The sequence below is a fragment of the Hemitrygon akajei genome, chromosome 6 (genome assembly GCF_048418815.1).
Source record: "Hemitrygon akajei chromosome 6, sHemAka1.3, whole genome shotgun sequence".
Lineage (NCBI taxonomy): Eukaryota > Metazoa > Chordata > Chondrichthyes > Myliobatiformes > Dasyatidae > Hemitrygon > Hemitrygon akajei.
In genome coordinates, this window is record NC_133129.1 from 126,316,735 (window position 1) to 126,332,899 (window position 16,165).

At 41.3% G+C, this 16,165-nt stretch overlaps 1 protein-coding gene across 1 annotated transcript in view; it reads left to right on the forward strand.

Annotated features, from left to right (window-relative positions):
* LOC140729448 (N-acetyl-beta-glucosaminyl-glycoprotein 4-beta-N-acetylgalactosaminyltransferase 1-like) overlaps positions 1–16,165 on the forward strand; it is an 813,083-nt gene that overhangs the window by 710,794 nt on the left and 86,124 nt on the right. The window contains exons 12-13 of the mRNA XM_073049203.1: positions 3,068–3,168; positions 11,847–11,914. Coding sequence (XP_072905304.1) covers positions 3,068–3,168; positions 11,847–11,914 — 169 coding nt within the window. The remainder of the gene's footprint in view (positions 1–3,067; positions 3,169–11,846; positions 11,915–16,165) is intronic.

Here is a 16,165-nt window from a genome sequence, read left to right on the forward strand (position 1 = left end):
TTTGCAGCAAAGAAAGAAAATGTATTTAAAGAGTTGAGCTTCACTCTCTGTAGAACATGTTTCATCATTTCTTTTTTGGGTGGAATTAGAATTGCCAAAGTTAGCTCCAAAGGAAGTCCAGGAATGCATTTAACAAACATCCTGTTACTTCTCTATGTTCTTGCTTCCTCTTGTTCTGGCCTATTATGCTTTCTATCTCCTTTACTTTACTGGTGGCCACATTGAACTCTGAGATTCCTCCTAACCTGCTTGCTGCCTCTCCTTTACAGAACATATTAAAAATCATCTATTCAATCCAAATGTCTGAGGAACAGAGGCTGTGACATGGAAAGGGGTATACCATTCAAGCTCATGAGCTGAAAGTGGAGCTGAGGACATTCAAATCAGCTATTATCAAATTGGTTAACAAAACAGACTGGAGGCGGAGGTCACACAGCCTTCTTCTGCTGCAATATCTGTGTTCTAATCGTCAAGAAACCAATGGCTTACAAAATCCTCTGCACTTCAAGCAAACATCTCGTCAATCCATAATCTTATGTCCTTTTATGTAGACTCAGTTCATGATACCAGTTGTGCTTGTCGATTGCATATGGTGCTCCTGGTGTGGCCTTCTCTGCATTGGTGATACCTGTCATAAATTCGGGGACTGCTTCATTGAGCCCTTCTGCTCCATCTGCCAAATGCAGGATTTCCCAGTGGCCAAACTTTTTAATTCCTATCCTCATTCCCATTCTGACATGTCAGTCCATGGCCTCCTCTACTGCCACGATGAGGCCATTCTCAAGGTAGAGGACTAACATCTCATTCCATCTAGGTAGTCTCCAACCTGATGGCATGAACAACAATTTCTCTTTCTGGTATTTTTTTTCTCTTTTCTTTCTGATTCTCTCCCTCTTCTAATCCCCACTCTGGCCTCTTACCTCTTCTCCTCACTTGCCTATCACCTCCTGATGCACCATCAATAACTCTTGGAGACGTGAGGCGAGATATAGGCTTTTATTGGCTGGAAGAAAGAACAAGCAGCAATTGACCACCACACTGCATCCTGGAGACTGAGGCCAGGGCTGTGTCTCCAATCGCCTTTATACTGGGGTCCGTGGGAGGAGCCACGGTCAGTGGGAGGAGCCACAGGAGCAGTCAGCGGGGGGGCGTGTCCAGACAGGAATATGTAGTTCACCACACCTCCCCTTTTTGCCCCTCCTTCCCTCCTCCCACCATTTTATTCTGCTGTCTTCCCTCTTCCATTCCAGGCCTGATGAAGCATCTCAGCCTAAAACGTCAACAGTTTATTCATTTTCGTAGATGCTGTCTGATCCACTGAATTCCTTCAGCATTTTGCTAATAGTGTCTTAGCCTGTCTTCCACTGCCTTGTTCGTGTGCATATGGAGTTATCCCCTAAGCACAATTACACTCTCTGCTTCAATTCCATTCATTTATAACTGATTTCACAATTCAATATTCACCATCCTAATGTCCTGATGTTTAATTCATTAAATGTACATCATATTTTCCCTGCTTGGCTTCATTGATGCTATCATAATCTTTGAGGCCTTAATTAGATCTCTTCCAACTATCCTCATTTCTTAAGAAAACAATTCCACCATTTCCTCACAAGTTTAAATCTCTAGTGCTTTAAACAATTCTTATTCCCGCTCTGCCACTGTAGTGGTTCAATGGCCAAGGCAGGAAGAATAAAGTATATCTAATTGCAATGGTTAGTACTCATTGACCATTTCACTTCACAAGGAGGATTGTGATATGAGCTGCTTTAAAAAACCTCTTCAGCACAGACTTTGATTCTAAGTGATCAACACAACCACTATGTCAGACCAATGGCAGTTACTTTCTCATATTTTAAAAGACATCCAAACAGTGTGTAATTACACCACTCCCAAGCTAGAATGAAGATAACTGAATCATTTCCCCATTTTAGATTTCTCAGCTGACCCCTATCCAAAGCTCAATTTCCTGCTTGTTCCCCACACTTATGGCAATAGGTCCTTCATCCCACTTAATGCATACCAGTCAACAACCACCCATTAATCTCATTAAAAAAAGTTCTCCCCACGTTCTCCTTAACTCCTTCCAGATTCTACCACTCACTTTCATGGGGCAATTTACAGCTATCGTATCAATCTATACATCTTTGAGAGAAAACCAGAAGAAACCCATGTGGAACTGCATAGAGACAAATCTGAGGTCCAGAGTAAACCCACATTTCTGGTGCAGTGAGGCAGAACAAATGCATCATTCTTTTCCAAGAAAAAAAATTATATGTTTTTTTTCCCTTAATTTTGAGTCCTCTACCATAGATTAACTTGAACCACATGGGATATATCAATTCCAAAGCCTTGGTGAGAACATTATCCTGACTGCCATTCTAGTGCCTTACTGAGACCTTGAGGTTGTATGCTTAAGACATAGTACTGATGTTGAGGATTTTACCCTCTTGATCGGCTTAAACTAACACATGGCACTGACATCTCCCTTTTGTCAAGAATCATCACTCGGCAAATGCATACAAATAACCTGATGTTTGGTAATGATTTCATTGTTGATTGTGTTACCATTTACTATGCCGCACTTAATAAATATTTCTTTACAGTCAATGTGCTTTGGAAAATCCCAGTCTCATACAAAGTATTATACAGTATATATACATTTATTTTCTTTCAGTGTGTTATTTCTGTTGTTGAGGTGAACCTTCAGAAATGGAGAAGCAGAAAACCTGAATAAACAAAGCATAAACTTTTATTATAACAATGAAAACAGTTACTTGTATATCTGGAAAAAAGTGAATGGAATTTTCCAATGTTCTTCCAGTCTTCACACTAATCAGCAATGTTCCATTACAATTTTCTGGAGATTTTCCCCCAACCCTTCCCAAACTTTCTACAACCTTTGACACCTAAAAAAACACTTACCAAAGCAGTCTCTTTTGGAACTTCACATCCACAATGTTTTCACTTTTCACATTGTATCATGATGCAATTCATAGAGATCATGTTCAGGACTGATCACAGGAATTGGTATGGTACTTATCATGTTATTTGTATATTCCTGCAGGTCTACCTATCTTTTGTCTACCCGAATGACTACACCAGGCTCACTCACATGGAAACGGAAAATAAATGCTTCTACCGCGAGAGCCCCTTGTATTTGGAGAAGTAAGCATTCGGATATACAGTGCAACTATTGAATATTAGATTTAAACAGCAGTCTAATAATGGCAACATCCACAATGAAGTTTGGTCTTTAGGGAAAGGTGCAATGAGAATTAGTCCCTCAGACTTTATCAAGGTCATTGGCAAAGTCTTGATTTACATCTATAAAATATTACCTACAATGTTTGTCTGATATTTGGTCTGAGGCCCTTAAATGACATCACAATAGTTTAGGTTATCACTTGCCCTCATTGGAAACAAGCATTGATTTCTGGTTGTGTTGATGGTCAGTTTCTATAATATAATCCTTATTTCACAAACACAGGAAAAACTACAGGTGCTGGAAATCCAAGGCAAAACACACAAAATGCTAGAGGAAAGCAGGTCAGGCATCATCTATGGGAATGAATAAATCGACGAGATGAAGAGTCTCAGCCCAGAACATTGACTATTTATTCATTTCCATAGATGCTGCCTGGCCTGCTGAGGTACTCCAGATTTTGTGTGTTTTCCGTATAATCCTTACTTCATTGGCCAATGCTTTCCACTGTTGTGACTGTCTAAGCTGTAAATGGGAAATATAAAGCCTTTATTCACTCAGCAAATCTCCAGGAGAGGGATAATCCAGGAGGATCCAAGAGACGTTCACTCTCCTGATACAATATTTTATACATCTTCAACACAAAGGTAACAATAAACAATTAATCAGTTTAAATTCCTATCACCTGCCTAACTTTAACGTTTGGAATATAGTCAGGTAAATTTAGAGAATTACATACTTACAATGGCAGTACATCCCAGCTAGCAGAACCTTTTTACATTCAATACTGGTGTTTGTTCCAAAAGCCACACACTCAACATAAAAAAACCCTTATGTTACAGTGTTGAGGGATAGCTCCATGAATATTCTGCACATCTAACCAGGTCAAGTGACAAAACAGATCTCTCCTGGGCTGTGCATTTAGTGGCAGGGGTACACCTTTCACAATGCGCTGATAGCCATTGGAGAACCACTAAAGGAGAACCATATCCCCTTCATTAACAAAAAGGCTTGGCAGGGGGTGTACTTCTTGCTGCAGTTGGTAAAATTCCATCTTCCCTAGAATGTATTGGTGCAATTCTACACTGCCACCATATAGATCAATCCCTCATCAGCCTTAACTGTCTTAGTGTAGCATCCTCTCACAATCTACGAAAACTGCAGCGAACTCTCTGCACAGCAGAAAGGGTCATTGGCTGCAGTCTACCATTACTGTAGAACTTGTTTGGGTCCAGGTGGAAGAGCCGGCAGGAAACATCATGGCATTCACACGCCACCCTGAAACCTGCCTTTTCCAAAAGCACCCTTCTAGAAAACACTATAGGGCTATTATTACCATGCTGTGCCATGGTACCATAGCGGTTAGTGTGACATTATTACAGCTCAGGGTGTTGGAACTCAGAGTTCAATTCTGGCACTGTCTGTAAGAAGTTTGTACATCCACCCATGCATGCATTAGCTTCCTTTGTGTGCTCCGGTTTCCTCCCACAATCCAAAGACGTGTCAGTTAGTTGGTTAATTGGTCATAATAAATTGTCCTATGATTTGGCTAATAGGTAGGTTGCTGTGCAGTGCAGCTCATTGGGCTGGAGTGTTCTGCATTGTATGCCTAAATAAATAATAATAAATAAATAAAATTTTAAAACAGCCTCACCATCTTAAAAGTTTCTTCCCCTAAACAGTTAATCTGCTCAACCATTCCAGTTAACCCCCCACCCCTCTATCTATTACCCCTGTCACTGCACTGTAAACACTTCAAGCCACTTTCTATAATTGTGTTTACATTGTAAATACATGCTGGCATTTATGTATTTATGCACATTTATTCCATATCCCTACAAAAACAAGTAACTTTATTTATATATAGAATTCTTCATTCATTATAATTGTTCAATGTTGTTTTTGTTGCATGTTGCGCCCTGACCAACATGCCACAGCAAACTCTTAGTACGTGCAAACATACAGTATTTGGCAAATAAATTTATCCTTGATAACAGGAACATTCAGCTATTGTCTTCCCCTATGGGGTTTCAATGAGATAGAATCAGAATGTCCCACACCCACTGACTGGCTTCACGAGCCACGAAGTATCACTTGGAAGTTAAATTGGAAGTTACCAATTGAAGACTTTTTTATTTTAGTTAATTTACAATTATGCAATCCATAATGTCATAACTCCAAAATTTTCCCTAACACCATCTTTTAAAATTCCTTCCCCTTCCTCACTATAGAAAGACATTTCTATGCCACAAATATCCCCATCGAACCATAACTGTTTAATGATATATAGCAAAATACCACAAGACATAGGGGCAGAATTAGACCACCATTCATCATCCTTTTCAGTTTTGACCCCCAGTTACACTTCAGCTCATCTCACTGACTGCAGTCTTGCCCTATCATCTGCCTGTCCTTTCTCACAGCCTCACCACACACCGGATATACTTGTAAACCAATTGTCCTACCTCCAGCCCTAACACTCTGGTTCCTATTCCTCTGCCTACTTAGATGAAAAACCCTCCCCAACAGCTCTACCGAACCTGCCCACAAGGATATTGTGCTGCCTTGGGTTCAGGTGTAACCTGTCTTTTTTGTACAGGTCATACCCACCCCAGAAGAGATCCCAATAATCCAGAAATCTCAAGCACTGCTCCTTACATCACTTCCTCAGGCACTCATTCATCTGTACTATCATCCTATTCCCTTCTTGACAAGCATGTGGCACAGCCAGTAACTTAGAGATTACTACCTCTGAGGTCCTATTCTTCAGCCTCATCCTTAACTCCCTATACTCACTGCACAGGACCTCTGCCCCCTTTCTACTCGTGTCATTAGTGCCAATGTACACCGTGACCTTTGACTCCCTCGAGAGTCTTCTGCAGCTGCTCCAGGACATCCTGGACCCTAACATCTGGGAAGCAACTCAACGTTCTTCCCCTTCTCTTTCTTGGCCACAGAATCTCCTGTCCATCTCCTTACTATTGAACCTCTTGCCACAACCACTCAGCCTGACTTTACCTTTCCCTGCTGTGCCTCAGAGCCAGTTACAGTGCCACTGGCCTGCCTGCTACTGCACCCTGATAGGTCATCTTTTCCCAGCAGTGTCTAAAGGAGTATCCTTCAAGTTCAAGTTCAGTTTTATTTTCATATATACCACCAAACAAAACAATGTTCCTCTGGACCATGGTGCACCCACACAATATATAGTATATCACACACAGCACATAAACCAAAATACTATACTATAAATAAGTTAATTAGATATAATTCAAAATGCATGTAGTAATGCACAGTGCTGGTGTTCAGTAAAAAAACTCATTGTCCAAGCGACGAAACCTTGGTGGTGGCAGTGTGTTCATTAGTCTCACAGACTGAGGGAAGAAGCTGTTGCTCGGCCTGGTAGTCCTAGTCCTAGTCCTGATCTTTCTGTAGTTCCTTCCTGACAGTAGTGGCTCAAAGAAACTGTGAGATGTGTGGTAGGGATCCTCAATGATGCTTTGGGCCCTTCATCTTCAACACTTCCAGTAAGTGTCACAAACGGGGACAAGGAAGATCCTGATGATCCTCTTGACAGTTTTTACTGTCCTCTGTAGAGTCTTGCACCAAACAATGACACAGCCAGACAGGACACTCTCGATGGTGCTCCTGTAGAAAGTTGTTAGAATGGGAGCAGGGAGCCTTGCATGTCTCAATCTCTTCAGAAAGTGTAGACGCTGCTGTGGCTTCTTGACTAGTGAGGAAACATCGTAGGTCCAGGTTAGATCATCCATTATGTGCACACCAAGGAACTTTATGCTCTTCACTCTCTCCACAGCAGAGCCATTGATGTACAATGGAGAATGGTTGACCTGTGCCTTCCTGAAGTCCACAATCATCTCTTTTGTCTTGTCCAAGTTGAGACTCAGGTTGTTGTTCTCATGCCCTTTGACAAACCTCTCTACCTCTTCTCTGTGTGCCGGCTCATCATCATTGCTGATGAGGCCAACCACTGCAGTATCATCAGCGATCTTGATGATGGAATTTTAGATGAATCTAGCAGAGCAGTCATGAGTCAGCAGCAGGAACTGCAGTGGACGGAACACGTAGCCGGGGTTGGGGGGGGGGGGTCGGGGTGCGCGGGATGTACCAGTGCACGGTGTGAAAGAACTTGAGATGTTGCTGCCATCTCAGACTGACTGGGGGTTTTCTGTCAAGAAGTCCAAAATCCAGTTGCAGAAACGGGGTGTTGTCCCAACTGCCGTGTATTTAATACTTAAGTAATATTTGAGTAATCTTGTATAGATATTGTTGGATTAAGCATTCTTGCTTCTTTAAGTAATTCATTACATGAATTGCAAATGTCATCACACTACCTGCAGGGGCAGTGGACAGTTTCAGAGATATTAAAGATGTCCATTAGGACCTCTGTTAGCTGGGCTGCACAGTCCCTGAGCAGCTGACCAGGTATGTTGTCTGACCCTGCTGCTTTGCGTGGGTATACCTTGGCTAGGGTCCTCCTCGCCTCAACTGTATCCAGACAGGGTGTATTTTCATTCAATTGGTCAAATGGTACATAGAGAGCATTCAACCCATCAGAAAGGGAGGTATTGCTGTCGTTGATGCACAGAGTAGACATGTAATCAGTTATTGTTTGCATACCTTGCCACATGCACTGCATGCCCCTGGTGTCACAAAGGAGTTTGTAAATGTTCTGTGGATTTGCTGAGGGGAATGGCCACAGGGGAACTCTGCACAGACTGCTTACTCCCCTTACTCCTCCTGGCTATCACCATCTGAAGTCTGCACTCTGGGTGTGACTATTGCAGTAAAAGACTCAACTGTGGAGTTTTCAGCCTCCTATGTGGTCCTCAGTGCATCCAGCTCCAGTTTCTTGACCTTGTCAGTCAGGAGCTGAAGTTGGGTGGACTTCTTGCAGATGTATTCATCAGGGAGACTGTTAGATACCCTGAAATCTCACATCTCACCAAAAGCATTCCACTGCCTGAACCATCATCCTACCTATACTTGTTACGCCTCTGACTCGCAAATCTAATTACTAGCTTACGGCTGTTCTTGCCTAAGCCTGTTGAGCCAAAGCCTGACTGCTCTAACACTATTCACTCACACAATGGCCACTCCACTCAAATGCTGCTTCTTTTTATTTGTGCTTGCCAATTAACCCTAGTTACTATTAACCCAAGCTATCTCCTACTCCACAGGCAATTCCTGTGAGGCCCCAGTCACTTTTTAAAATTAATACATAAAGTCCACAATGAACTATCTCCAACCCACTCCACGACCTCCTGTTCCGCAGACAAAACCCGACAAGACCCACTTACTTTTTATAACTGGTGCATAAAGTCCACAAAGAACTGTCTTCAACTCATTCTGTGATCTCCCGTTCTGCAGACAAGTCCCAGCAGGCTCCACTTGCTTTACACAACCACAACTTCCTGCCATAGACAAAATAGTTGATGGTATAACACAGTGGGTGCTATGTTTCACTCATATGTAGAAATGGAATAAGCTTTTAGTTTACTAACAAGTCTAACCCTCTGAAAAAAATTACCAGATAATTATGCTACTAGAATGAATTCCATCATAGGTATCAATCTGACCTGCCCTGGATCCAGAAGTTGCTGGAAATCACAGGAATGCTGAATATTATCTTTTTTCTCTTGCATAAAAGATATCCACTGTTTTCCTGTTGACATGTGATTTAATATTCAGGTTCACAATTAATTTTCATTAGAAAGTTGTACAACAATACATACATAATCATATTTAACTCCTATTCTTACATAGTGTTGAACCTTGCAGACAATGGCACCCAAATTTATGTACAATAATACTATGCAAACCAGGGTGTACTAAATTCTTATAATATATTGAAGAGCTTGCAATACATTATTAGTTTAACAACATGAAAACTTTGCCTGCAGCTATAAATATTAATGTTACAATGTAGTGCTACGCTCTTTGTAATTTATATAAATGACATGGATGAAGGCATTGAGGTTATTTTTGCTAAATTTTCTGATGACATAGAAAGGGTAGGAGAGTTTGTTACAAAAAGAGAGATAGATACGGGTTCAGTGATTGAGCAAAGATCTGGCATATGTAGTGCAGTGTTCAAAAGTGTGACATTATTCAATTCTTCAAGTAAAATAAAAAAGGAAATAATCTAAATAACAAGAGATATCAAAGTTCTGAAGTGCAGAAAGATGTATGCTGTAGTGCATAATTTATCAACAGCGTCATCAGGCTCTGTACTGAGTCCACTTTTAACTGGAGAAGTGATTTTGTAATCTGACTTGTAAGTTTTGTCCAATTTATTTTTAAAGTAACTTGCTTTTGTTCTTTCTTACTTCTCTTCAAATATTTGTATATCTGTGCACTTGTAATCCTACTGTAACACTGTAATTTCCTTTGGGATCAATAAAGTATCTATTTACCTATCTAGTATGCTATTGCGTATTGCTGAGGGAATTGGAGAAGTGTGTAGGCTATGCTTCAGTTATATAGGCCTTGGACTGAGCATATCTGGAGTTTTTGTGTGATTTAATTTTCCTTGCATAATGGATGTAATGCATTGGAAACAGTTGACAAGGTTTACCAGTTTAAATCAGGAATAACCAGGTTGAACTATGAAGAAAGGCTGGATAGACTAGGCTAGACTTCCTAATGCAGGATGGCATGTTCTCATATATTTCTAATCCTTTCATATTTGTAGCAAATGTCACTTTGGGAAGTACTGTTAACAAAGCCTTGTTCAATAACTGTGAGGCATTTTGTACATATAACTAATTGTAGTCACTCTGTTGATGGTGGATGAAGTGTTTAGTGTAATGGTCTGAGTGCTGGTCAACAAGACTGAACCCCAGTTGCTTCATCCTTTTTGGTGGTGTGGAGGTAGCCAAACAAATAATCAGTGCATTTCTAAGATGTTGTACAGATTCATTCCCTGTTGATGACTGATTCTACATTGTAATTGCAGCTCTGAAATAGGACTAGGAAACATTCTGAATCTGTGTTAAGATATATTCCATAAATATTACAAGAATGAGAATAAATTGGAATATTTCTTTTCTAATTAAATCTCCTTTCATACTTACACATAACAATATGTAGGTTGATTAAAAAGAAAGGGAAGAATAAATTTAATTTCACTTTTCATGTCCTTTATAGGATACCCCAAAGCACTTTATAGGCAAGGAGGTATTTTTTTTTAGCATAATCGCTGCTGTAACACAGCTCTCTCCCTCAACGAGCACTGCATAAAGGACATGAATCTCAAACACAAGAAAATCTGCAGATCCTGGAAATTCAAATCAACACATACAAAATGCTGGAGGAACTCAGCAGGTCCGGCAGCATCTATGGAAGAGTAAACTGTTGATGTTTCGGGCCAAGACCCTTCATTAGGAAGGGGAGAGATGCCAGAATAAAAAGATGGGGGAAGGGGACAGAGACTGGCTGGAAGGTGAAAAATGAAGCCAGGTGGTTGGAAAAGATAAAGGGCTGGAGAAGAAAGAATCGGATAGGAGAGGAGAGTGAACAATAGGAGAAAAGAAAGGAGGAGGGGACTGGTGGGGGGAGGGGTGCAGGTGAGAAGAAGCGAAATGTCAAAATGGGGAATAAAGGAAAGGGGGAGGGAAATATTTGTTAACCGGAAGAAATCAATATTCATCACGTATAAACAAGCTGGATGAACTCAGCAGGTCGGGCAGCATCCGTTGAAATGAGCAGTCAACGTCTCAGCCCGAAACGTTGACTGCTCATTTCAACGGATGCTGCCTGACCTGCTGAGTTCATCCAGCTTGCTTGTACGTGTTGATTTGACCACAGCATCTGCAGTGTACTTTGTGTTTACAAATCAATATTCATGCCATTAGATTGGAGGGTACCCAGGCAGATACTAATCTGTTCTGTTTTAGTCATATTAATTGGCTTATAAATATGACTACGATACAGCATCGTTTTAAGATTGGTTGCTCAAGTGTTATATTTTCACTTATTTGTGGGTGTGAGCTTTACTGATAAGATTAGTGTTTATTGCCCATCCTACAAGTACCTACAAGGTGAAGATGGGGCCACTTTCTTTGTTTAGAAGTTTGGACCATTAAATCATGAGGAACAATAAAGTAACATGGTGGTGTTTCTCATGTAGATGTTGCCCTTGTCCTTCTAAGCCAAACATATCATGAGTTTGGGAGATGTTATCGAATGGATGTTGAAGAGTGCATACTGCAGCAATTATGGTGAAGTAGGCAGTGATTCTGGTAATCAAGTGGGTTGCATGTCCTGCATTATTCTCCTTGAATGTTGTTATAGAAACAGATCATCCATCAAAGTTTAAAGATTATATCATATTACTGACACGTACCACCTGTATGGTTGAAAACAATGTCAGGACTCATTCACACCTACTCTGACCTGGTCTAGTTTCTGCTATGTTTATCTTTCAAGCACTAGGGGTAACATGTCATATGTACTTGTTGTGGAAACATAAGTCTTATTATTTTTCTTTCCCACTATTTCTGGGATTGGTCAAGTTAAGCATTTATTTTCACAATTGACAATACATCTCCAGCCTCTGCAGCTGTGTAACTCGGCTTGTGACAGAGCTCTGTTTGAAATTTCTGTCTTTCCTCCCTGGCAGGTTTGGATTCTACAAGTACATGAAGATGGATGAGGAGAACAAACCTTTCTTGTTTGATAACCCAGAGGGTAAGAATGACAGGCAGTTTTTGGTCTGTCATTTTGATGTTCAGCAGACCTTGCAAAACAAATATAGATACTTTGGATCCGCTGGTTTTAATGCTCCACATCAGACCCTTCCCATTATTTAACTCAATGTATAAAATTATCTTCTCTTTTTGTCTTTTGCTTAGGCAGATATCTAACAGAAAAATACAATACAAGCAATTTGTGCGTGTTTTTGTTCAACTCTTAAAAGAAGAAAGAATGTATTATTATTGACTTAAAAAAAATTTTTTTTTTTAAATGTTCCTGGCACATTAGTATCACTAACGCCTAGCGTAGAATCTGCATGAGCCAACTGCAGAGCATAACTTCCCATGCGATGCCTGAAGAATAATTTAGAATTGATTTCCACTAACATGCTCCTGAGTGATATTTGCAATTCCCACACTAGCAGCTTAAAATAAAGTTTCCTGTTTATCCAATAGAGAGAGTGTGGTGGGTCTTGTTATTCCAAGCCAATCCAAATACTATAAAAGGGAACTTCAGCAGGCAACAGCATGTGGTGATCAAAAGACGGGTGTGCAGTGAGGCCGTGGCTGCACAATTTCTTCATTATTGGTGTTATTATCCTAACAGTTACCCCTATACATTTTTTACTGAAAACCTTTTTCCTTTTACTGCATCTTCCCTGAAGCCAGCATTGAGCTTGGCCCCGATCGTCCAACTTGCCCAGCAGTCAGTCCCACCCAAGGCTGAGTTAGCACAGCAGATGGTATCCATGGTGACAGGATCTCATAATACACTGGACAATTGGTCTGCAGAGAATTGAAGACCCAGCGTGTGGAACCCTCCCTGTCATCCATTGACTCTTAGGCCAAGATCGTCAGCCTAAGTCACACTCAAAGTCCATTGATGTGGCATCTTCTCAAGGGTAATTAGGGATAGATATTAAACACCAGTCATACTATCTTCACCTAGACCCAGGAAAATGGTGATCAGTGGAAGCAGTCAAGGAAGTCAAAAGGCAGATAGCTCCAGTGGGCAGAGGTGAAGGTGAAGGTGGTGACAGAGGTTGGACATTGATAAGCAGGGTCACAAAGGATACAACTGCTAGAGCATGCCAAGTGAAGAACATGATATTGGAAACAATAGGGGAGAGATGAAGGGGAGAAATGGAACCAAATTGACACTAATGTCAGAATGCTGTTTCTGGATTTCATTTCAGAATTCAACACTATTGTCCCACAGACCTTGGAGAACTAGATACTCTGTCTAAACACAGCACTGTGCAACTGGGTGTGGACTTCCTAACCAACAAACCTCAGACTCCTCCCTCCTCATGGGTGCCCCCCAAGGCTGTGTGCTGAGCCCAGTGCTGTACACTCTGCTCACACACGACTGTACGGCCTAACACCTGAGTAATCACATTGTCAAGCTCGCCAATGAAACAACAATATTGGTGCTCATCACCAACAACGATGAGATGGCCTGCAGGGTGGAGGTGGAAGAGCTCAAGGCCTGCTGATAGTATCCATGGTGACAGAGTCTTATGATTCACTTGGCAATTGGTCTGCAGGGAGTTAAAGACCCTCTCAGTGTGGAACCCTATTCCTCAAAGTCAACAAGACAAAGGAGATGGTTATTGATTTCAGGAGGACTCACACCACTCACTCCCCTCTTTACATCCATGCCACAGCAGTGCAGACTGCGGGCAGTTTCAAACACCTGGGAATGTACATCTTGCAAACCTTTCATGGCCCCAGAACACATTCCACTAAGTCAGGAAAGCTCACTAATACCTCTACTTTCTGAGGCTGAAGAGAGCTGGACTGTGCACATCTATACTCACACCATTCTACAGATGTGCAGCAGAGTGCATCCTAACATGCCGTATCACTGCATGGTATGGAAACTGTACTGCCGAGGATAGGAAGAGTTGGTTCTTCGTGCAGATGTCAAAATGCATCACTGGCACTAGCCTACCCAGCATCAAGGACATATATACATTAAGTTCCCAGAAAAGGGCCATTGACATCATGAAGGATCACACACATCCTGCTCGTGGACTGTTTGCCCCACTTCTTTCAAGGAAGAGGCATCAGGACCATCAGATTCAATAACAGTTACTTTCCCCAAGCAGTAAGGCTGATCAACATCTCCACTCATTAATCTACCCATCCACATTATTTCTTGTCAGTCACCTTATGTACAGATACTCCTGTACCTAGCGTCACTTTATGGACATACAATTGATTAATGTACAAAGTAATGTATTTAGATTTAACATGTTTTATTATTATTGTGTTCTTTATCTTATTTCATTTTTGAGCAGCATCAGATCCAGAGTAATAAATATTTCATTCTCCTTTACACTGTGTACTGGTAATAACACTGAACAATCTTGAATACATCTAGAATGTGGGAAGAGATCCTTTCTGTAAAGTATTTAGATGGAACTGGGGGGGGAAGGGGTATGATTATGACTGATGGGGATCTGGAGGAGGGGTGAGGAAAAGGGAACAAAACTGGGAGGACCAGAAGGAGAGTGATAGGTGAACACAGGAGATGAGGGCTACCTGTAAAGGAAAATTTGCTGTTCATGACATTGATCTGTAGACTACCGAGGTAGAATACGAGGTCTTGTTCTTCTAGTTTGTGCTGGGCTTCACACTGGCTGTGCAGAAGACCAACAGTGGACAAGAAATATAGTTATAGAGTACTACAGCACAGAAAGAGGCCCTTGATCCCATCTAGTCCGTGGTGAACTGTTATTCTGCATGGTTCCATCAACTTGCACCTATACCACAGCCTTAGACACCAATCCACATCCACAAAGTTCTCTGGCTGCTCTTTCCACGTTCACACCATTCTCTGAGTGAAGCATTTCCTCCTCAGATTCCCCATAAATATTTCACTTTTCACCCTGAATTTACGACTTCTCATTCTAGTCTCACCCAACTTCAGTGGAAAATGTCAGCTTTCATTTACCCTGTCTATACCTCTCATAATTTTGTACACCTCTATCAAATCTCTCCTCATTTTCTTATTCTCCAGAGAAAAACAAACCTTTCACTATAACTCAAGTCCTCAAACCCCAACCCCAAATCCTTGTAAACTTTCTCTGTACTCATCCAGTCTTATTGATACCTTACCTTAGAGAGGTGACCAGAACTTAACACAACACTCCAAATCTGGTCTCACCAATATCCTATACAACTTCAACAGAACATTCTAACTCCTGTACTCAATACTCTGAGATGAACATAAAGTCCTGCAGATGCTGGAAATCCAGAAACACAAAATGCTGGAGGAACTCAGCAGGTCTGGCAGCATCAATAGAGATGAATAAACTGCTGACATTATGGGCTGAGACCCTTCATCAGGACTCCAATCTACCACATTATCGTCCAAATCACTGATACAGATGCACACCACTAGTCACAGCAACTATTTACCACTAAGTTTCTCCCACTAAGTCAATGTTGAATCCAATTTATTAATTCATCCTGAATACCAAGTAACTGAACCTTCTTGACTACTCTCCCATGCGGAACTTTGTCAAAGGTCTCGCTAAAGTCCATATAGACAACATCCGCTGCCTTGCCATCATAAGCTTTCCTGGTAACCTCCTTGAAAAATTCCACAAGACTGGTTAGACATGGCCTATCACACTCTAAACCATGTTGACTATCTCTAATCATGCCCTATCTATCCAAATACTTATATATCCTGTACCGTAAAATACCTTCCAATGATTTAACCACTACTGAGGTCAGATTCACAGGCCTATAATTTCCCAGCTTATTCTTAGAGCCTTTCTTGAACAATAGAACAATATTAGCTAACCTCTAGTTTTCTGGCACCTCAGCCGTTCTTAAGAACCTTTTAAATGCCTCTGCTAGGGAGCCTGCGATTTCTGCATTGGCCTCTCTCAAGTTCCAAAGGGACATCTTGTCGGACCCGAGGGACTTATCCACCCTAATTTGCGTCAAGACAGCAGGCACCTCATCTTCTGTGATCTGTATATTGTCCATGCCTCACTACTTAGTTCTGTAGGGTCTGTTTGTGTTACAAATAAACAGAGGTGTAATAAATTATTCAAGATCTCCCACAGTTCTTTCAAACCCAAAGTGTTCCCCATATGTGAGAGTGGGAAGAGGAATTGAAATGTCTTGCATCCAGAAACCAAGGATGGCTGCTGTGGACAGTGTGGGTCCTCTAGAATCCAATAACCTATACTATCCTGGACTTGCATAGAAACTTCAGAAGAAAACA